This window comes from Eumetopias jubatus, unplaced genomic scaffold, assembly GCF_037043125.1.
Source record: "Eumetopias jubatus isolate StellerSeaLion01/CBP00866 unplaced genomic scaffold, mEumJub1_p1.0 scaffold_1, whole genome shotgun sequence".
NCBI lineage: Eukaryota > Metazoa > Chordata > Mammalia > Carnivora > Otariidae > Eumetopias > Eumetopias jubatus.
Window position 1 is genome coordinate 125808233 of NW_028274807.1, and position 24146 is coordinate 125832378.

The window sequence follows — 24146 nt, forward strand, 5'->3', positions numbered from 1 at the left end:
ACTGCTGCGGAACACACCTTCATCGTGGCTCCTGGAGTTCCACAGAACGCCCCACTGCACTCCCACCCAGCTGCCAGAGAGGTCTCTGTAAAATGCAAATCCGCCCAGGGCACCCCCTGTCCAGAAGCCTTCAGTGGTCCCCATTGTGTTGGGGATAAGGCCCACACTTCACAGCAAGCCACTCAATGTTCCAGCCTCTGCACCACACATTCCCACTGTCCCTGGGTCTCCAACGGGACTGAAACCATGGAGCAGATAGGTTTACCTTCCTTCACCGCAACCATCACAATCCTTCTAGTCCCTAGGCCTCAGCTTGAGGCTCCCTTCCTCCAGGAAGCCTTCCTACTGCCCCAGAATGAGTTAGGGCCCCTCTTCTGTGCCCCCATAACAGCTGCGCATGACAGAGAGCTATGCTCTCTTTCTACAACACAATAATGCTTTCTCTTCTTGCTCCCCACCTGAGACCATGGAGTCTTTGAAGTCAGTAACTGTCCTTGTGCTTTATTTTTCTATGGTGCTAAGAAATATTTGCTGAAATCAAAGAATTTGGGAAGGATCTTAGAAACAGACCCTGGGGGTGCTTTTAGGAAATGGTTACTCTTTGTGTAGACACTGAACGTTGACTACACTACATCCTTTCTCCCTTTTTCCCTAACAGAACCCCAATTTTGTTCAGGAGATAGCAATAACGTAAACTACATTTCCTAGTCTCCTTCACAGAGGGTAGCCATGTGGCCTAGTCTTGGCCAACAGGACTTAAGAAAAAGTAGCTAAGTGTGCATGGGAGAGATCTGTTTCCCTGATGTGCGCACAACCCCTTCCCGTTTCCTGTCTTCCACTTCCTTCTTGGAATTAAGAGAAGAGGCTGGAGGTGGAGCGGCTATCTTGTGACAATGAGCTAGCCACACTCTAAGGAATCCTTCGGGGCCTAGGTCATGACCCTTGGACTACTACTAGCAGGCTTCTTACTATGAGACAAATAAATCTCATTGGAGCCACTTTGGTTAGGTCTCCATTACATTTAGCTAATTGTAAGGGCAGATAAAAGCAGATGACTGTTGGTGAGCATTTCTGAATAGGCCTTTCCTTTGGAGATGATGCTGGTCCTGACAGCAGGCAGAGGGCAAGATTAATGGAGTAGGATAAAATGAGGGTTGGAGAAGCTCTCTTCCTGGGTTTCTTTCTTTCTTTTTTTTTTTTTTTCTCTCCCTGGGTTTCTATCAGAGGACCATGACAAGGCCTCACTCAGGGTTTGAGGAAGAAGCTCCAGGCATCGCAGGCCCAGTGTGCCTGTGACCGGGGCCTTCTCTGCTCCGAATGAAATGAAATGCTCTCCTCTTTCTCTTCTAATTGTGAAATGAGGCTGCTGGACTGGATAACTTTTCAAAGGGCATAGTGCTCCAAGTCTGGGCTTTGGAGTCAGGCCAAGCTGGGTTTGGGTTCTAGCTCCATCACTTACTAGCTGTGTGTCTTTCAGTCATTTTTTTTTTTTTTTTTTTTAGTTGACCTCTCTAGCATTATCATCCGTAAAATCCAAATTGTAACAGTACCTATAACTGTTGGACTAATGCTGGGGTTCTAAGGAATCATGCATTTAGACACCCAACAGAATGCCTGGCACAACACACCACGGGTACTGCAGCGTGCATTGAATGCTCTGGGTGGCAGATGTCCTTGTGTTCCAAGCTCTCTCAAAGGGTAGACTGGTGACTTGGAGTTTCCTGCCTGTTCTGGGTCTGAGGATGCTGCAGGGCTCTGGGAAGCCTCTCTAGATGCCCTTTACTCTGTGGGTGAGTGAAGTGGCCAGAGGCTGCCCGCTGTCAAGTGGCTTTTCTTCCAGCACCACATGCTGTTGTGTCCAGGGTTCTTGGACCACGGGTGGATAGGGGAAGCCCACAGACAGAGGACAGCCCAGACCAGGCCCAGAAAGGCATCGTCCTGTGGGTCTTTGTCTTATCCAAAGTTTCCCGGGTACTGAAGCTGGGCTTGTGCTTTTCCTGGCAGTTGAGTGGGCCTGCACAGGACGACAGGAATGAGGGAGCTGGAAAAATACCTCCAGAATTGGATTCCTTACTGCAGCTGCTTTTGGCATAACTTTCTTCTCCTTCTCTTGGAAAAGTCTCACCTTCTTTCTCTTCTCTGCAGTAGGAATCCTGGTGGAAAAAAAAATCTTGGGGTGGGGGGAAAAATAAAGCCGCTGTTCTATTCCGGCCCTGAGAAGGAGGTCAGTGGGGTGCGTCCCTTATGTCCACGGGGGGCCCTCTCTCTTGGCCCGCAGTACTTCAGGCCAGACCCAGCCATGCTGACACTTGACAGCGCCTGCAGTTTACCTTGGCTCAGGTCCAGAGAGTTCGGGCCCTGCCCGGGGCGGCCCCCTCTCCAGCGCAAAGAGCAGTTTAAATATAAATCAGTCCTCCACACAAACAGCCTCAGCGAGTCTCGGGGCCATCACCGGAACTGAGAGCCCAGGTTTTCGGCGAGTGCAAACAAGCAGAGACCCGCTCCGTAAATCTCCCCGAGGGCGTCGGGAGGGGCGCCGCGGCACCCCTCTCCTCTTGAAGATCCGGCGCCCCGTCAAGCCCCCTGACTCCCGTTGGCCCCTCCAGCCCCTCTCGGTTCTCCTGCCCCCGAAGCCCTGCCAACCTCTTCTCTGGTCCCCTCCCGTCCCCCGCCTGTCGGTCCCCGCTGCGCCCCCCGCCCGGCCCCGCCAGTCCTCCAGGCCGCCCCCACCCCACCCCCCTTGCCGGCTCCTGCCCCTCCAGCCGCTACCTCCCCCTCCCCGGGGCTCGCCGCCCCCCGCCGCCCAGCCGGCGGGACCTTCTCCGGGGCGGTCAGGCCTCGCGGGTCCAAGCCGGGCTCCGGGAGCAGAGACGACCCCGGGCGCGGGGCGAGGTCACGCGCGGCCGGCCGCCGCGTCACACCTGTCTGAGGGGGCGGCCGCGGCGGGGGGGGGCGGGGGCTCGCAGCGCCTTCGACAGCCGAGGAGAAGAGGGAGGAGGGAGAGCGCGTTTCATCATCGGCGACGGCGGCGGCCACTTATAAAACTTCTGGGCGCGCACTCTCGCTCGCGCAGTCTCCGCGCTGCGAACCTCCTCCGGCGGCCGCGGCCGCTCTCACCAGCCACCGGCGCGGCCGCTCCAGCCCGAGGCGCCCGGCCCCTGCTCGCCCCGCCGCCCGCCCGGGCCCTGCCGCCGTCCCGCCGCTGCTGCCGTCCCGCCACCATGGGGCTCTGGCCCGAGCCCGGCGCGCGCCGGGGCAGCGACGCCTCTTCTGGCCGAGCCGGCCGCTGTCCCCGCTCTGTCTTCAGCAACATTAAGGTGAGCGCAGAACCCGCGACCGTCGGGCCCCGGCGTCGGTGCTGCGGAGCCCGAGGGGGACGCCCAGGCGCCGGGGCTTCCCCTCAGCCCTCGCTGCCGCGCTCAGGGACGCATCCCCGGGGGGCCTGGCTGCGGGCGAGGGGCGCCCGGACGCAAGATCTCGTGCTGGGCGGGTGTGTGCGTGTCTCCGTGTGGTGCGCGCGCTCTCACGCCCTCGTCAGGGTAAGAAACAGGACAACGAGCGGACCCGCCTGTTGGTTCAACTCTTCTCAGGTGGTAATTGTGCTGCCCTTTGACTGAAAAAGAACATCTCGCGGGGGACTTTTTCGGTCTCCTGCGGGCAGTTAACTTGCGGAAGGGGTGGGTTTGGAGGTGCCGGGAGATGACAGGCTGTGGTTCCCCTGAGATGGGGGTCAGAGCCTAACTCCTCCTGGGGTGGGTGGCAGAGGGGACGTTCTCCTTCCCCAAAAGCTGCAGTGCCCGGGCTCTGCTACCTCTCCGCGCTGCTGCCTGCAAAGTTCAGAACTCCCTCCCGGGGGTTGGCAACCAACACAGCGTGCTTCCTGGTCTGGAAAGGGCCCCAGGAAAGCAGCAGGCCCTCGCAGTGTAACACCGGAGCAGGTGCCTCTCTCCTGGCAAGTTGTTGGGAGTGGGTGAAGATGGGGTGTAGTTGGCCGAGGGGTGAGGACACTCTCGTCCCCAGGGGGATGGGGAAGGCTTACCACTTCCTCACACGTCCAGGGGGACCTGGAATAGTTGAATCCACACTCAGGCTCGTTTGCTGGTTCTGCCTGGGCAGAAACAACTGAGAGATGCGCCTCCTGAGAGGGCAGAGCTGCTGTGGTGAAGACGGCAGAGCCCACATGAAGGCACCTTGAGGGTAGTGGGGGGATGGTCCAGAGAGGTTCTTTCCAGCAATCATACAGTCAGATGGGGCTAGGTAAAGCCTCCAGTGGTGCAATTAACGGGAGGATGGGGGGAGAGGTGCTCTGTGGACTGATTATGTGAGTGTTCACCAGAAAGGGATCTGGAGGTCACAGTGAATCCCACCTATATACTTACTCATATTGTTAGCAGTGCAGCTGGGATCCCCACTCCTGCTTCTGCTCTGGCCTCACACCACAATAAATAAAGGCTGAGTTGATTCCATGGTTGGATGTAAATAAGACACAGAAATTTTGAGATAGTTTCAGATAGTCCTCAAATTGCCTCACCTTTGGCCAGACCTGGATGAGAACACTGTGTGTGGTTTTGGTCCCACCATTCAAAAGAGTCTTGGAGAAGTTTCAGCAGAGAACTGTAGAAAATTTGGTGTTTATAAATTAGGGATTGGGAGGAAAGGGTGGGAGCAGCGGCTGGGTGGTCCGAAAAGAAAGAGGCCCAGGAGAAAGTCAGGGTGGGGGCACCTCTCCCTATTTCACCAACAAGGGCAACAGGGGTAGCTTGTCCCAGAAGAGTTTTCTGACAGTGAGGGTCACCCCCCATGAGACTGATCCATCTAGACCTGCCCCGAGTCCCTAAAATGAGTTTATGGCCACAATTTCTTTGAAGATCTATAAAAATGAGATTATTTATCATTTGTTGATGATTTAACCACACGTGCCTGAGGCCTGGACCCAGGCCAGTTGGCCTCCTAAAGGTTCATACCAGTTAAGATTTTTTCTTAACTCTAAAAATCAGATTCTCTTAATTATTACCTCCACTGATCCATAGTAACTCTGAAACCAGAGTTTAGAGAGACTTCCACTTAGCTTCTCTCTCTCTTTTTTCTTTTTAAGATTTTATTTATTTACTTGAGAGAGAGAGAGAATGAGAGATAGAGAGCATGAGAGGGAAGAGGGTCAGAGGGAGAAGCAGACTCCCTGCTGAGCAGGGAACCAGACGCAGGACTCGATCCCGGGACTCCAGGATCATGACCTGAGCCGAAGGCAGTCGCTTAACCAACTGAGCCACCCAGGCGCCCCCACTTAGCTTCTCTTAACCAGCCTGAAACCAGGTACAATTTGGATATCTCAAGGCAAATCTGGGGCCTGGAATTCCATGAGTTAAACTCATGTAAGCCTTTTCTTCCAGAGGGCAGTAATGGTTGTCTGGGGACTTGCGACTTGCTGGGAGATTCCCTCCTCCCAGTGAGAGTTTGGGTGACTGTTCTGCATTCTCTCCCAATAGGTGATGGACTGCATGTGTCTTGTGAACATGTGTGACATGGGGGCTAACAGGGGACACCCAACCTAAGGACCCATCATTTTCCTGGGACAGACTAACCAATTGGCTTTATGACATTCCTGCCAACCACATGGTTTAGGGGAAGGGGATGAGGCCACAAGATGTAGATCCAGGTCAGTCTAACCTCTTACTAACACATGGGGGCATTTCTCACCTTTCCTGGGCATCAGAGTCCTTATGTTAAAACAACAACAAACAAAAAACAGGTGCTATGAATGATCCCCACCTCATGGGGGCTCCTTAAGGATTATGTGGGATGAGGCATAGGAAACAGGTTTTGTAAACCATGTTGGACTCTCCAGGATTGGCATCAATAAGATGTCAGTTTGCCTTAACAAACAGGATGCACGTTTAAACACTATTTAGGATCTGTTGTTCCACCAATTATGCCTCACATGAGGCATAGTTAATAATTAAGAGAAACTACAGTTAATGTCCAAAATAGACGTAATAGTAGCTAACACTAATGGAGCTATCTGGATGTGCCAAGAATTTTGGATATATTCCACCCATAATTAATTCTCATTACGACTCTATCTAGTGGAGACTATTACTGTCCCCATTAATGATGAGGAAAACAAGGCTTAGTGAGGTGTGGACACATAGCCAGACAGGGGTGGAGTGTGGAGGAACCAGGTATGGGAGACCCCAGGGTCAGAGACTAACCGCCATGCATCCTGCCCTCACCACCACGCAGTGCTGCTCAATTTTGGTCGAGCACTCGGAGATACTGAAGGTATGCTTGTTCCTAGGGGTCAGTGCTTTCTTCAGGCCCTGCTGACACTCACATCCCAACTGTGAGCAGGGGTCGCTGTCATGGCTATAGGATGGATGTCCCCAGTCAGTAACAGGCTCATCATACCTTCTTACTCTTCACAACTCTCCGTAAAGAGCCTAGTGACTCTCACTTATGGGGTGAGGTTTTTGTACTCTCTCCTGTAGGAGTAAATTGTATTTATTCTGGAGACAGTCTGTATTGCCTCTGGCTACAGGATTCTTAAGAAGCAGAAGACCTGCTCACTAGTCATTGTCAGAGAGAACAGTTTAACATCCAGAACTCTAAATTAAAAACAAATTCATTCAGTGATTATGGGGGTAGGGGTGGGGAGGCAGGAGAGAGAGCCTTTGTGGCTAACGCATCTTGGCAGCCTCAAAGAGATCTGTTTCTTCTTAAAATGAAATTTGGGGGACCAGGGCGCCTGGGTGGCTCAGTTGGTTAAGCGACTGCCTTCGGCTCAGGTCATGATCCTGGAGTCCCGGGATCGAGTCCCGCATCGGGCTTCCTGCTCAGCAGGGAGTCTGCTTCTCCCTCTGACCCTCTTCCCTCTCATGCTTTCTAACTCTCATTTTCTCTCTCTCTCAAATAAATAAATAAAATCTTTAAAAAAAATAAAAAAAAAGAAATTTGGGGGACCAGACTGAGGTTATCTTATAAAAGGAGTAGACCACTGGTAATTGCTGCCCAAATTTCAGGAACTCCCACACCTCAGGCCCCAGCATAGGGAAATAGTGTATACCCAGTCACTGAGGGAGAGTCCAGTGGGACTGGAGGGCATGGGGTACACAGTGGGAAGAAAGGGTTGGACAGATCTCACAGCTTGGCCTATGTGGCCCAGTGACCTCTGACCTGGGAGGGAGGTCCAGAATTGAGGGAGAGGTACTTTATCCTGGCCTGTGTCTATAACTTCCTAAGACTTCTGACCCCGCAAATGTGGGGAGACATCTTGGGCTTAATCTCTTGGGCTTAACCTCTCGGTTTCCAGAGGAAAGTGCTATATCCCACCAACCTGACAATTCATGCTTGGGGAAAACACTCTCAAGAGAATCCCTGGGGCCAAAGAATTCCTTAACGGGTCTCATGGATTAAGAGGTGCCCACTCCTCCTGCCCCAGGGCTGGTGGGTATTTCTCTGATGTGGAGGACAGCATTTATCTATATCCCCTGAGAGGGCCTGGCTTGCCCTGTTTATGTATGGGGGTGTGGGGAGGGGTCATAGGTCACTCAGACCCTTTTCTCCTGTGATGATACTCAAAGCCCTTCTCCTGGTGATGAATTGGGACCTATACTGCTACAGAACAAAGGGAAGACTGATTTATGTCTCACAATATGGATTGCTCATCTTATCTCTTTCTGATCATTCTCTTTTGTCTGTGACAGCGACTTTTCTTCCATTCTAGGAGATCCAGATATGATGTTGGGATGCTGGGTTGGGAGCATGGCTTCCCCTCACCTTCTTTTGCTCTGTTTGTGGAATGCAGAGGAATGTGGGTGGTTCCCAGTGCAGACCTCGTTCCTGTTTGTTCTCCCTCTTCACACCTCTGCTTGGTTTTATCCCGTCCCATGGGTTTAACCACCTCCAGCCCTTGCTTCACCCCACTTTCTGCTTGTGGAGGCACTGGCCTGAGGAGAGCTCCAGTTATGTGCTGAAGCCAGAGAGCTGGCCATGGTGAAGCTAAGAAGCTTGGTACGCTCCCGGGCAGTGGCCCCCATTTTATATCATAAGTTCATGACTGTGTACTTGGGCATTGCACTCTCAGTGTCTGTTGAACAAGGACATAAAGAAATAGCTATGTGAATTTACACTTGTCTGTACCCCACCGGACCAGCACAGATGGGTTGTCACCATGGTCCTTGGGGGCTCCTTTGGAGGGGCTATGGGAGAAAGCTGAGTTCTTAGTACCAGACAAAGCTTGATTTATTTTGAGTTTTTAAAAAGCTTTTTATTTTGAAACAATCATCTATTCATAGGAAAAATAGTGTGGAGAGGTGCTGTGCACCCTTCACCCAGTTTCTCCCAGTGGTTCTGTCTTAATTCTGCACTATAATGCCAAAAGCAGGGACTGGACATTGCTATAATGTGTGTGTGTATTTCCATGCCATTTTGTCACACGTTTGGATTCATGGAACCACCACCCTACTGCCTCAAGACACAGAACTATTTCCGTCACCACCAAGAAGACCTCTGTTGTGCTACTCCTCTGGAGTCATGCCCACCCCCTTCCGCCTGCCTCCTATCACAACCCCAAATCTGTTCTCCAACATGATCATTTGTCATTTTGAGAATGTTACATAAATGGAATCATGCACTGTGTAACCATTTGAGATTGGCTTTTCTCGTTCAACATAATACCCTTGAGATCCGTCCAGGATGTTGCTTGTATCAATAGTTTGTTCCTTTTTATTGCTGAGTTGTATTCCATGGTATGGATGTCCTGTGATTGGCCTAAACATTCACTTATTGAGGGACATTTAGGTTTCCAGTTTGGGGCTATTATAAGTAAAGCTTCTATGGACAATCATGTACAGGTTCTTGGGTAGACAAAAATTTTCATTTCTCTGGAATAAATGCCCAGGAGTGCATTTGCTGGGTTGGATGGTAGTTGCATGTTGATTTTTTTTTTTTTTTAAGAAACTGCCGAACTTTTTTCCAAAGTGGCCATACAATTTTACATTTGCATCAGCAATGTAAGAGAGATCCAGTTTCTCTACATCTTTGCCAGCATTTGGTGTTGTCGCTACTTTTTATTTTAGCCATTCCAATAGGTTTGTAGTAACATCTTGGCATGGTCTTCGTTTGCATTTCCCTAATAGCTAGTGATGTTGAACATCTTTTCATGTGCTTATTTGCCATGTGTATGTGCTCTTCATTGAAATGTCTGCTTGTATAGTTTGTCATTTGTCTAATCAGAATTTTTACTATTGTTTTGAGAATTCCTTATATATATGAGATATAAGTCCTTTGTTAGGCATATGGTTTGCAAATATTTTCTCCTTGTCTGTAGCTTATCTTTTTATTCTCTTAACTGGGTCTTTCACAGAAAAAAAATGTTTGGATTCTGATGAAATCTAATACATCGATTTTTAATTTTCTGGATCCTGCTTTTGGTATATGTCTAAGAACTCCTCACCAAACCTAGTCCCTGAAAGTTTTCTCCTATATCTTCTTCTAAAAGTTATATAACCTTGAATTTAAATCTATGATCCATTTTGAGTTCATTTTTGTATAGGTGTGAGGTTCTTTTTTTTTTTTTTTTTTTTTGGTTTATAGTTATCCAATTGCTCCCGCACCATTTGTTGAGAAGACTATCCTTTCTCTATTGAATTGCCTTTGCTCCTTTGTCAAAAGCCAGTTGGCCATGCTTGTGTGGATTTATTCTGGGTTTTCTGTTCTGTTTCATTGATGGTTATGTATATCTCTCTGCTAGTACCACACTGTCTTGATTACCGTAGCTATTCAGCAAGTCTTGATGTCAGGTAGAAGCTTGATTTTTTTGTCTGCAGTGGTATGTGTTTATCCTATGGTTACCATATTTTATAACCCATTCAGTTTCCCTTCTGCTTTGCCTTTTAGGAAGATTCAAAGACAAATTTAAAGCTCGCTTTTAGTAACTGGATGGGATTTTATGTATCTCTGTGCTCCAGCTTTTCTCCTGGGCTTAGCTGAATAGTCTTTTCCTTTGAACTTGATTTGTTAATCTATGATCCTAAACCTTTTTTATTCTCCACAACAGCCTTGCAAGGGAGGTTTCAGCATCTCTATTTCACACTTGAGGAAATGGAAGCTCATTCAAGGCCACCTGTCCAGTAAATAGCAAGCCGGAATTCCCTCTCAGGGTCAGCTCACTCCCCAGCCTTCTTCCCATGGCCACAGAATGCCTCTCAGTTCTATATTCTCTCATCCATGAACATTTGGACCTGAGCTCTGTGATCTCTGAGGTCCTTGCAAGTTCTCAGATTCTCATCTCATGCTGTTCAGTTGCTGATGGAGATGAGAATGGGAGCAGGGCCAGCTGGGTCTGAGCTTTGCTGGGAGACCTGCTATGAAACCTGGCAGAAGAGGAGGGTGCAGACTGGCTTGTTGTCTTTGATCAATCCCCAGCTCTCTCAATTTAGAGGACCTTGATTCCCTGGGTGTGTCCTCCTGTTTGGGATGGATTACATTTGATTAGGGTGGGGAACGAAACCAAGGCAGGAGTGTCAGGCTGCACCGTGGGGTTGAAGGATGGGTAGATACTCCAGTGAGTAGCCCTCTCCCAGAGCAAGTCCTCCCAGCCTCTTTGCCCTGTTGAACAAGATGTTCAGGAGGCTCCAGGGAAATGCTGGAGGCTCTGGCATGGCTGAGTGGAGGAGCACCATCCTGGGACACTAATCCCAAATGAACTGGGGGACATTCAGTCTGGTCAGCATTGGTGCTGGCTCCCCACAGGGCTGCCCACCCCACCCCCTGCCCTCACCCCCCCACCGCCTCCCAGAAAGTAGGCACACTAACCCTTTGGTAGACATTTAGTGTGCACACGAGTCCTGTAGGAATCTGGGAGTTCTGGTAACAAGTTTCATTTTGCTTAGTCAAACATCAGTAATACCTACTTATGTTCCGAAGAATGTTCCATCTAAAACCCCTGGGAGATGCTGGCCTAGAGCACAGAAGGCCTCAGCTAAAATGCAGATGTCATTAGGGAGGGCTGCAACAAGCCAGTGTTTGTCCAGCCGCCCCACCAAGATGCCCTGAATTCTAGGAGGGAGTGAACAGATTTCCACATAGGGGTAGACAAGAGGATGAGTGGATGAACCACGAGTATTACATTTCTGGGATATTTTATGTTTTATCTTAAAATCAAGTGAATTTTATGTTTTCCTCCACAGTATAGCTATGTGTTTCCAAATATGTTGTATTTCCCCCCAGATCTTGGAGTAACATTGACGCTCTAGGAAGCTATGCCACGTCTAGCTCGTGTCTCCCAAATGTGACTCCCAGGTAGAGCATACCAAGTTTGGGAAACACAACACAGGTAAACCTCAAGTCAGAACTAGTTTATCCAGTTAATTCACCCAGCCAGCTTGTTAAGCACAGAGGGAACAGTACCTAGAAAGTGTAAGTGGGACAGATACGGGGTGTGAATGTCAGGTAATTCCTGGGCTGATCCCTGTAAGTGGGACACCCAGGAGACGAGCCAGCTAGAGAATGTACTGAGGTCCCTGTGGGCTTGGAGGAAAAAGATAGTGGCAGAACGGAAGGATGGGGAGGACAGCAGGCTTCCCGAGTCACCCTTGCCCTGCATAATGGGCTGCCAATGAGTTTGCAGGATGAGATTTTTTTTAAAAAAGGTTTTATTTATTTATTTGAGAAAGAGAGAATGAGCACACACATGCAAGAGAGAGCATGAGCAGGGGGCAGGGGCAGAGGCAGAGGGAGAAGCAGACCCCCCCCCACCCCGAGCAGGGAGACTGATGCGGGACTCAATCCCAGGACCCTGGAATCATGACCTGAGCCGAAGGCAGATGCTTAACCGATTGAGCCACCCAGGTGCCCAGGATGGGATTAAAATGACCATTTTCTCAGTCTCTTTTACATCCTTCCTGCCTTGTGCCTCAGGCCCTTCTGAAAATTTCCTGCTTTGCCTTTGATTCTCAGTGCATTTGAGGGAAGTGGCGGGACCTAAGCATTGGTGCAGGAGCCTGGGGCTCACTCACTCATAAGCCTTTACTGAGTGTCCACCATGTGAGGCTCTGTACCAGGTATTACTGTTTGCACTTGGCTCCCTAAGAGGCTCCCAAGTTTCCAAGAAACAAGAGTCTGTAAATTCCCTGCCTCTCAACATGTCCACCGGCCTCATTTTGCTCAGGACTGAGGCAGTATCTGGGACACAGGACTTTCAGTTTTAAAACTGGACAAGTTCTGGACAGGTTGGGACAAGTTGGTCACCTTACTGCCTCCCTTGCTGTGACATTGTACAAGGATGGACTTCCACCTTGACTGTGGGGCAGAGGAGCCGCTGATGGAGGGTCGGGGTTGGTGTCCGGTGATGGAAATAAACCTCAAGGATCTATGGCAGGAAGGGATTGTATTCGTCCAGAGAGAAGACGAGGAGGAACCAGGACACTGGTGGTGGGGCTCATCGAGCAACAAGCCCCATTACTCCTTCTTATTTGTACGCAGAAATCCTCCTACCCATTCCCCTCTTCATTGCTCATCATGATTCCTAAGCATTTTTAACATCTCGTGGTATAGAATCCATACAAGTGATGATAAAACTGACCTGTAGAGAGATAGTGCTTCTTGGCTTATAGAATTATTGAATTTCACAATTGAACGTGACGAGAAAGATCATCTGCTCAAAGCGGCAGGAATCCTCTTGATGATGTCCTTACCTCTGTTTGCATAGCCCTAGTAATGGGGAACTCACCACCTCACAAGGCAGGTCCAGGAACTGGTAACATCACAGGCTTTAAGTCTCTGCTGTGTTGAGCTGAAATCTGCCCCTGCCCTTCCATGCGCATCCCCAGAGAGAAGCTAGCAGAACCCCCTCTTCCTGGTCACTCTCCTGGATATTTCCAGTAGAAAGCAGTCTCCCCTCTCCCATAAGTCCCTCTAACTGGGGAGCTGCTCGTCACGGATGAAATGGAAAGCCAGGTGGTCTGGACTACCCTCCTCTAAAAGCCAAACCAGGCTCTGAAGTTAGTCATTGCTAAGGGGTATGTGTGGTCCCTGACTCTTGTTGTCCCAGATCACAAAGGTTTTCTTGCTGGTTCTAGTCACTGCAAGGAGTTTGGTCACCACTCATGAAGGAACCTCCAACTTTGTGGAGGCTGGTGAGCCCTGAGTTTCCTGGAACCAGCAGAGACCTTCCCATGATGGGGACCTCCACCCCATCAGGCCCTGCAAATTTATGCCTTCATGAGCTGCGAGGCCTGCCCAAACCCATCTCTCACACTCTTCCTCCTTACCCCAATCTTCCTCTATTCTCACCGCTAGCTCTCACTTCCCCCTGACTCTACAGGCCTTCACAGAGTGTCCATGCCAAGCCTGGAAGAGCCCTGGATAAATCATTGTCTATCCTCTGGCCTCCAGCTAAATGACATCTCTCAGGAGGAAGTAGACAAGAGGCTCACTGGGGACTCCATCCTAACTTTATCACCAGAGGGCCCAGCAGAGACCCTCACAGAGGGATCTGGCCTAATGCTAGCAGGAACATACCTGTGGGATATACTCCAGGGATACACCCCACACATCCCTCCCATCCCCAAATGGCAGGGCCAAATTATTACAGAACCAGCTTTGTCTATTGGGTCATCTCCACGCCTGAACCTTGTCACTGACTTGGAAAGTGAGCCTACAGGGCCTTGTGGTTGTCCATTTCATTTCACATTGCCCCTGCTGTCAGGAGACTGTCCTCCTAGGCTCACCATGGCCTGGGGGCCTCCTTCTTCTTTGTACTCAGCATCCCAAGAAAGCACAGTCCCACTGAATCAACATGTAAACTTAACATATAAGCATGTAAAACTAACAAGGAGTGGGGACAAGTCTGTTTTGGTTGCCTGAAAATCACAAATATTCAGAATTCCCATCCTCAGCAATACATTTTTATTAGTAACAATTATGATTTTCTGAGCTATCTTCACAAAGATGGATACATTTTATTAGGGCATGTATATATGGGAAAATATGTGGGGGCATATGGATATCAAATTGTGAATGCAAATGCATTTGGGGAGACCTATTATGTGCCAAATTTAGTGAAATAATAAGTGGACCTTTCAGAAATGCTATCTGACTAAATCTTACCTCCCATGCTCCAAGATGCATATTATCCACATTTCATAGTGGAAACTGGCAGGCAACTCATGGGAATTGCCACATTACACAGTAACAAAGCTGGTATTTGGGGACTCTGTTTCACGACTCTTTCCTTTATGGCTGCTTCCTGCATCCCACCACAAATCCCAACCAGCTGGGGTGCCTGGGGGGCTCAGTCAGTTAAGCATCTGCCTTCGGCTCAGGTCATGATCCCAGGGTCCTGGGATTGAGTCCCACATCGGTCTCCTTGCTCAGTGGGGAGCCTGCTTCTCCCTCTGCCCTTACCCCTGCTCCTGTGTGTGTGTGCGCGTGTGCGCTCTCTCTTCCCTCTCGTGCTCTCTATCTCTCATTCTCTCTCTCTCAAGTAAATAAATAAAATCCAAAAAAAAAAAAAAACCCAACCAGCTGAGCCAGAGCTTTGCATTTCAGTCCTTCATATCATCAGACACAAGCAGGGCTACTTATTTATATGTATTATTGTATTTTCCCAAGTGAAATTTGACAATGGTTGCCCTGAAAGTCTTCGTTTCTTAGCTTTCCTCTCTTTCTCCTTGGCCGTGCTCATAAGGCTGGACAGATACTCCAGCTGTACAGCACACAGTGCGGAAGGACCCAGCCTAAAGGTGGCTTAGAAACACTTCCTAAAGAATAAATGGAAACCCAGTCAGCTGAACAACATTTTATTATGTGACTCATATGCTCAGAAGCTTATAGTGAGGAAATGATTTCTATATCTAGAAACTGGAGGGTCAAATACACCAGGACATCCATCTATGGAATATTTACAAATTATTTTTTGAAGTTTTCTTGAGAATAGTTTAAACTTGGGGGAAGCGTTCATTCTATAATCTAAAATAGAGGCTGTAGGATAGGCAACTATACGTAGAGATGATCCAAATTTTTAAGTCACAGAAGACTTGAAGAGGGTACAGCTAAACAGATAGTTCTCTGTGTGAGAAGCCTACAAATGGTTTTGTTTTCCTTCTTTGTGACTTTCTGTGTTTTCCATTTTTCCATGGTAAACATGTCCTATGCTTATAATTAGAAAAAAACTGCCAATTAAAAAGCCCTAAAGTCTGTGGTGACACCCACATCCCCCTTTGCTGGATATTCATTGTGGGATATGAAATACCATATAAGATGGGAGGTGTCTGGTCTCCAGGTACCTAAGGCTGGACCAAAGATGAAGCCAGGATGGCCGGCAGGACTGTGGGGTTCTCTAGAGGGACTATTCCCACAGTTCCCATCACTGTTCCCACTGCATTATAACATTTGTTATTGCATTTGAGTCTTATGGCTCCTCAGAGTTGGAGATAAAGTCAAATAACAATACTTTAATTCTTTTTTTTTAAGATTTTATTTATTCGAGTGAGAGAGCATGAGTGGGGGGAGGGGCAGAGGCAGAGGGAGAAGCAGACTCCCCGCTGAGCAGGGAGCCCCATGTGGGGCTCGATCCCAGGACCCTGAGATCATGACCTGAGCCGAAGACAGATGCTTAAATGACTGAGCCACCCAGGCGCCCCAACAATACTTTAATTCTTAAAGAGAGATAAAACTATGGAACATTTTCTTCTTTGGGAAGATTTGAGAGGTGTTTCTCTGCTTCCCTCTCTGCTCTTCTGGTGCCCACTTCCAGTGGCTGGCTCAGAGCTTGGGAATCTAGCCCTAAGTTTGGCCAAGCATCTTAAGGAAGTGAGTGTATCTGATGGGCTCCATGCCATGAAGGAAGAGTGAGCCTGAGGGAGAGGCAGTGAGGATAGAGGCTGGGACAGGAACTGCTAAGTGCTGCCTGGGATCTGGTCCTGAGCCTGGACTTTTACACCTGGGAGGATGTGGGGACATTCTGGGTGGGTTTTCACCCAGTCATTTGGTAAGCCTTGATTAACTACCCACTGTTTGTAAGATAACACTCTGAAAGCGTTGTATTCAGCAGGGCTTTCGAAACTCTGAGGCCAGGAATGGTGTCAGGATGGCTGCCTGAGATGCATTCATTTTGTTCATTCATTCATGCAACATGTTATTATTGATCACCTACCATCAACCATTGAAGATACAATGATGAACAAAAGAGTGGGCTATGCCCTCTTGAGAGATATATAAACAGTGGGCAGATGCACAAATAACATGGTTACAAAGTGTGTCAAATGAGGGGGAAAAGAACTGGGTTCCAAGAAGAAGAAGGGGGTAGAGACAGAACTGGATTCTGCTTAATACATATGCAGCCACAGGCTCTGGATTCTAAAAAGTCACCTTCATGCTTCTGATATATAACCTCTGTTTGGGGAACACAGCTGTGCATCAGACAAGGTAGCTATCTTTCAAAGGCTCTGGTTAGTTAGGATAAGATGGATCATAAAGACCTATAGTGAATTACGGCTTCCATCAACATGACAGGTTCACATAACATGGGACTTCATACTATAAATACCTAGAGATGCTTCATAAAATAGAACACCACCAAATATTAAAAGTGGAGCAAGCTTGCAAGAAAGAAAGTGAAATTTTCAGGTGCAAGAAATGAAGAATGAGTTGAACACCAAAACAATGAGTGTACCAGCTGACCCTGCAGCAGGAATGGAGGGGAGAAATGTGTGTGGTATGACTAGACCAGTAAAGAAACCCTGAAGAAACTCCTAATGGAGATTAGGTATTAGTAATCACACAGGGAGCAAAGATGACATGGGGATTTGGCCCTCAGACTGATGCATAAAGCTGGCCCCCTGGTGAGAAGAGAACTAATTAAACTCTGCCCACCACCCTAGGGACAGCAAAGAGGCTTATCTCTAACAGGACCTCTGGGTGAAATAATTCCTCTACGAAATCATAACCCCAAGTCTGTGCCACATAGAATTGAAAACAGAACTTATACTATTCACATGGTATGGGAATCTCTAAGCAAATAAAGTAGCATAAAAATTGTTTTTGGGCTGGCGATAAGTCTTTGCCATCTGGTAGACAAAAGAGTAAAACCACTCTGGAAGGATGTTTCTATAATCTAGACCAACCAGAATCCCTAAGAAAAGACAATGCCCTTGGAAGAAGAGCTTACAACAAAAAGTTACACAAGGAAATGATCCACCATAAGCAACAGGCAGCAGATATATCAATGAGGAAAATTAGCACCTCAAGATTTTGAGATAATGAAATATTCTGAAAGAGACTATAAAACCATATTAAAATGTTTAAAGAGGTGTAAGAAGAAATAGAAAATACCAGGAAAGAACAAACACTATGAAAAAGGAATGGGCAGTTTTGGGAAGCACATGGGAATTCTAGAAATGAAAAACATAGATGTAAAAAGTAAAAGTTCAGTGAGTGGTTAAATAGCAGATTAGATAATTTCCCAATTTCAAACCCTTAACTTAATCACATCTGCACTTAATGATAATTTGGAAGTGGAAGATAGGATTGAAGAAGTCACCCTGAATATGGCACAGAGGAATAAAGAAGTGGAAACTGTGAAAGACAGGTTAAAAGATATGGAAACATTAAGGATGAAGTCCAATAAAGGTCTGAAATGAGTACCAAAGATGAGAGTAGAATGAATAGGTGACAGACAATATTGAAGAAATGACAGAGAATTTTCAGAATTGAGAAAATATATTATGCCACGATCTAAAAAAAAAAAAAACCCACAGTAAATTCTGGCAGGAATTTACAATAAGAGCACACCTCTACATAGTATACTGAAATTGCCAAACAGTAAAGACAGAAAAATTTTATGAGCTCTAGGGTGAAATTGCAGATTACTTATAAGGATCAGTCATGAGACCAACACCAGTCTTCTCAAAATAAATAATAGATACTAGAAAATAATGGAATAATTTTCAGAATGCTAAGAGAAAATTAGCACCAAATTCAAATTTTATAATGAAAAGATAATTCAAGAAGACAAATTAGAGATTTTTCAAACAAAAGCAAGGAGTTTACTAATCATGAGTCCTCACTAAAATAAAGAAGGGTGAAATTCCTAAGGCAAGAAATAAAACACAGAAGAAAAGGGTAGGATACAAAAAGTGGTAGTAATTACTTGTAGGTAGACAAAAATAATGATTCATGGAGGGCAGAAAAGATGGAAGTAGGAGAATACACACCATTAATATGAAAAGTTAGAAGGGAAAACTGGAGTTAAATCTTAAGTCCTTAGCTTGTTTGGGAGGAAAGGGGAAAAATTAATTAACTTTAGTCTTTGTTAAGTCAGTTATGTATGTCAAAATGTATGGGTAATCATGGGGACGCCTGGGTGGCTCAGTCGGTTAAGTGTCTGCCTTCAGCTCAGGTCATGATCCCAGGGTCCTCGGATCGAGTCCCTCATCGGGCTCCTTGCTCAGTGGGGAGCCTGCTTCTCCCTCTGCCTGCAGCTCTCCCTGCTTGTGCTATCTCTCTCTGACAAATAAATAAAATCTTAAAAAAAAAAGTATGGGTAATCATGAACAGAAAAGACATTGAATGCATACTTTCCAAAGCAGAAGAGAGTAAAAAGTTGAAACCTAATAAACCAATAGAAGGCTGGAAAAGAGAGAATGAAAGGCCAAAAATAAAAATAAATAAAAATAAAAACAAAAAACATCATGGAAATAGGAGCACAATAAAATGAAGTAGATATAAATCTAGATTTGTCAGAAATTACACCACATGAAAACAGACCATTCTCACCGTTTCAGAGCTAGAGAATCTCAGACTGGATTGATACAGAGACAGGGAGAGAGAGGGAGAGAGCGAGAGAATCTAGTTACATGCTGTTTAAAAGAAAAAGTTGAAAATCAAAAGACGAAAGAAAATATATCAGGAGAATGTCAACTAAAGAAAAGATTACCTACTTTGATAAAAAGAGTTTTTTTAAGGCAAGAAGAATGGTAGATTGTGAGATGCTTGCAGTGTCTAAAACTGACTAGAGACCACTATCTAGGCCCTACAGGATCTCCTAATAAGAGAAAGACAAGAACCAAAATAGAAAAATGTGCGAGGATTTGGGCAAGTGGCGTGGAGTGCCAGCCGGGCTTTGTCTACCCTCTGTACTTTTCTCTGAATGTCACCACCAGTATCTTACACAATAAACCTCTGTCTTCTTCATGGCTGAGGTCATGCTCAGCAACCAGCATACCTGCTGCCCTTCGTTTAGTTCCACCTTGAAATAATCCCAGGGCAGGACTCTGATTGGCTCCACTGGGTCATGTGCCCCTCCCTGAGGCAGGGCAGGGTCCTCTGACAGGGGGCTCCTCCTGGAACCCTGTGGTTGAATAGGGGCCCTTCTCTAGAACAAGGAGGGGGCAGTGCTGGTCTCAGGAGGAGGGCTGAGCAGACAAGACAATTGAGACTTCCTATGGATAGGCAGAGAACACACCTCTCGGAGACACTGAAAAGGAGGCGATATAGTCTTGCTGAGGGAAAAGAGGTAGCCTGAATGGAGGCATCGCTACTGGGGGAGAAGGGAAGGGTCCTGGATGAGTCAGCGATTGTATTACTTTTTTACTCCTGTTGGAACAAATCACCATCAAACTTAGTGGCTTAAAACAACACAAATTTACTGTCTTACAGTTCTGGAGGACCTCCAGTCAAGGTGTTGGTAAGTCTGTGGTCCTTCTGGAGGCTTTAGTGGAGCATCTGTTTCCTTGCCTTTCCTAGCTTCTAGAGACCACCTACTTCCTTGGCTTGTGGCTCCTTCCTCCTCAGAGTCAGCAGATGGGCAGCTTGAAATCTCTCTTCCTCTCCCCTTTGTTTCTGACTCTGACCCTCCTGCCTCCCTCTTATAAGGATCCTGTGATTACATTGGGCTCACCCAGATAATCCAGAATATTCTCTCCTACTCTAAAAAATGTGATCACTTCTGCTAAGTCCTTTTTGCCATTAAAGGAACATATTCACTGGTTCTGAGTATTAGGGGACTCAGAGACTGGGGAGGCCATTGTTTTGTGTATCTCAGGGTTTGATCAAACCAGAGCCAATAGAAGATACACATACATATATGTATATGTATATGTATTTCAAGGAATTGACTTATACAGTGGTGGGGGCTGGATAAGCGAATCGAAAATTCATAGGGCGGGTCGGCAGGCAGGAAAAGATGACCACAGGCATTGGGCCAAAGCTCCTATTCAGGGGAATCTTTTTCATTCTCTCCCTCCTTCCCTCGCTCCCTCCTCCCTCTCTCCCTTCCTCCCTCCATCCCTCTCTCCCTCCTTCCTTCCCTCCCTCGCCCTCTCCCTCTCACACCTGCCCTTAAGGCCTTCTGATTAATGGAATCGAGCCCACCCCGATTATTTAGGATAATCTTCCTTAATGTCAAGTCATTATATATTGTAATGACATCGACACATTTCCTCCACAGCAATACCCATGTTACTTTAACTGAATAACTGGGGACTGTAGCCTAGCCAAACTGGCACATCAGAAACATTGTCACAGGGTCAAAGGGCAGTGACATTCAGGACCTGTACATGACAGAATGTGGCAGCCGCAGGCTCTAGGAGAGGTGAGCACCACAGGGCAATAGGACAACCCCCCAGAAAGGGCTCTAGGGGCCAGAGGGGCTTCACTGAAGTCACTGAGGGAAGGAGGGCATGTTTTGGGGTGAGCTGCTACAGGGAGGCCCTGGATGGGGCATTCCATCCACTTCTTCCCATGACTGGAGTCTCCTTGCATCCTCTATACAGATCAGATGGCCAGCATATCGCCGGTGCCTAGACGCCCCTTCCTTATGTTGCCTATCAGTATTCGCCCTGTGATCTGCTGTGGCGGTCACAGGCCTCTGGCTGCAGACATGAATGGATAGCGGTGCTGGAAAGGTGGGTGAGCTCATGTCGGCTGGCATGGGGCTTAGGGCTGCAGCTGGTAGGCGTCAAGTATTTGCTTAGCTAATCTTTTCCCGTCTAGGGATGCTTATTGATGATTTCATTCATGAGTCTTAAACCTGCAGGTAGAAATCCCAGCCAAAACAAACCAGGTGTGGATGATGAAACCACATTCCCTTGCACTTGCCTTCAACACCTCTAGGTAAGGCAGCGTGGGAGAGTCAGAGGAATTGGGAGGTGGACAGAAGTACACAGCCAAGACTAGTGTGCTGGCCTCCACCAGCAGTGCGGTCGGACCCTGACCATGTGAAGAGACCGTATGTCCAGATGGCCAGGTGGCCGAGGGAAGTGCTGAGAAATCATGAGATCGCCTCAGTTTTACCCCAATTTTTTTTTTTTTTTTTTTTGGTAATGGAGTTGCACACAGAGGTTGGGCCTTGTCTCCAGGAAAGAGATGTCTGGAAAGAAAGATTTAGGTTAAAGCTCAGGAGGACCTACTTGAGTCTGAGGCGGTGGTTCCCTAAGTGTTGTTCCTGTACTAGCAGCATCAACATCGCATGGGGGCTTGTTATAAATGCAGATTCCTGGGCCCTATCCTAGAGCTTCTGAATCTAAAACTGGAGGTGGGGCCCAGCCGGCTGTTTCAACAAGCCCTCTGTGTAATTCCGATGCACGCTGAAATTCTAGAACCTCTACTCTGAGGCAAGGCACATATCAGGACACTGATTCACATGCAGAGGTCACTGGGATGTCTGTGATATCCGTGTCCCCAAGATATTCACTAAAGCGACTAATAGGAAGTGATCAGTTAAGCTGAAATGGTTGCCAGGGAGTGTCTCCAATGTGGAGCCATAGTTGATGGGAGGAACTTTGGGGAGCTTCCTGCTGCGTGTGGCCTGGGGCAAAGCCAAGGGCTATGCACGTCAGGCCCTGAGACCTGCCCCTGGGCCAGGAGAAAGGAGGTTGGGGAGGGTACAGAAGGCAGAGCCTTCTCAGCCTGGAGAAGCGTGGCCAGCCACATGGTGGAATTCAGAGGATCTCCAGAGGTGCTCTGGGCGCATTGACTTGCTGTGCTAGGCTGAGTTTCGTTTCAATCTTTTTTACCCCAAGTAGTTTGGAGATGGCAAATGTTCTCCGGTCAGGGGTGTTTGAACTAATGATATTTATAGCTTAAAATTAAATACTGTAAGTAAACAGAGAATTTGAGAAATTGGCTTGCTTTCTGCCTTGCTCCCACTCCTTCCCTCATTTCCTGTGTTTGGATGGGATATGTTATAGTGCACAGAAGACCTTGACACCCTGAGTGAGCCCTCCCAGCAGCGGAGGAGATCACTGCAGCCTAGTCCCCTTGTCACTCCCGGGGGTCCTGGGCAGTGGGTGTGGGAGGGAGTGCCAGAGGGTGTGGGTGGGTCGTAAGGAAGGATGTTCTGGTTGCTTTTATCTAAACACAGCTTTCCGGTGGGAAAGAGGCTAGCAGGCCTTCTTGACTTCCTGCCTTGACCTCTCATGTAACAGTTCCCTTTCCTCTCAAACACCAGCCTGAGATCTGAGGAAATCTTTCAAGAGAGGCTTTGGGCATTTTCTGCACTGCTGACTAAAGCCCTCTCTTCTCTCTGCCTGTAGACTGGTTCCCACCCAGTTTCTTCTACCTTTCCCTCTGCAGGCCTGCCCATGTTTCTCCCTCTTCACCCTCCTTGCTGAACTGAGGGGTGGAACTGGGAGGAAGGCAGACAGAGGGGAGGGGAGAGGGAGTACCTTAGGAGACACACAGGAAAGTCAAAGAGGTGAGGTCCCAGAAGGAGCGGCCCTCTGTCTGCAATAGTCCAGAAATAAGTTGAAGCAATGGAGAGAGTAGAGCTACAATAGATGCCCCAGGCCATGTGCTGGCGGGGATGACTGCAGAAGACCACCTACATGCTGGTGCAGACTTTGGTGATAAAGCTGCCCGCCCCTGGAGACGAGATGGAAGACTCAACTTGGACAAAATCATAATATGTTGTTAGCAACCAACCTGCCACTGTCAGGTTCCAGATCCTTCATTTTTCAAGTTAGACTTCCTGTGTCCCAGAGAGCCATGTGGCCTCCTGATCCTCCTGCAAATTTAGCAAGTGAAGTTCTGTTAGGAGGTATTATCCAGGGCTCCATTTCAGGCAGACACTCCATCTCACAGATGGTAGCTTGCAGCTGTGTGGAGTCTAACAGGGCATAGAGCTCTTCTGGCCTCAGGGAAAAGGAGCAAAAGGTAAAAGAGATAATGGGACAAGACATCTTCCCACAGCTGCAGTCTTGCTCAAGGAGTGTATCGTCAACATTGCATAAAGCCCAAGGGGGGTGGATTTATTTCAAAACTCTACATGTAGCTACCATTTTATTTTGGAGATTGGTCCTTGAATTCCATATGGTCCAAAGGATCTTTTCCTTTCTTCTTGGGTGTGAGGTTGAATAGCTATCATCACTCACCCTGATCCATTGTCTTTTGAGTTCCCTCCTTCCGTTTCCTTGGTCACTCACCACCCCCCACTTCCACTTAGTCATCCAGCCACTGCCTTCCCTGGACCTTTTCTCCTGCTGATGTCCACCGGTCCATGGCCACCCCCTTAACGGGTGGCTTCTTCTACCTGTTCCAAGACCTTGCATGGGCCTACCTGCCTCTAGTCTTCCTTCTCTCTCCTCTCTTCTTCATCTTGTTACTGGTTAACCTTTCTAAGAATGGTTGACAACATTATTGCTGCCAACAAGTATTCAGTGATGGCCGAAGAGAAAATTCTGTGGCTCTTCTTGGGCACTGATCCTCTTTCCTGACTTGGTTTTCTCCTCTCACCTAACCAGAACTTTCTCAGGCTAACCAGATGATTTCCTGACCCCTAATCCTGTCATGTTTACATTTTTCCACTCTTCATCTTGTCTCCTGGGCTAGGATGACCCTTTGTTCCTCTTTACATTCTGACATTCTCCTCATCCTCAAAATCCTGCTCTGACCTCCTTTTCTCCAGGGACCTCTCCCTCGCCCTCTCATATTCTGAGCACCTCTGGCACCATTACTTGTATGGCTGCTCTAGCATCTGCCATATTGCCTTGATATATTGTATACATATGCCTCATCTTAGCAAATGGGAGCCCCCGGAGGGGTCTGGCCCTGCTTGGCTCCTGGTCTCCCCTGGTATATGCTTGGCCCATGATGGTATTCAATAAATATCTGCTTATCACATTATTTTTTATGTTTCTTCTGGGCAAGAC

At 47.8% G+C, this 24146-nt stretch overlaps 1 protein-coding gene across 2 annotated transcripts in view; it reads left to right on the forward strand.

Annotated features, from left to right (window-relative positions):
- Nucleotides 1-3221: 3221 nt before the first annotated feature.
- SLCO2A1 (solute carrier organic anion transporter family member 2A1) overlaps nt 3222-24146 on the forward strand; it is an 81900-nt gene continuing 60975 nt past the window's right edge. For both annotated transcript variants that reach the window (XM_028099218.2, XM_088021177.1), the window contains exon 1: nt 3222-3317. In XM_028099218.2, coding sequence (XP_027955019.1) covers nt 3222-3317 — 96 coding nt within the window. The remainder of the gene's footprint in view (nt 3318-24146) is intronic.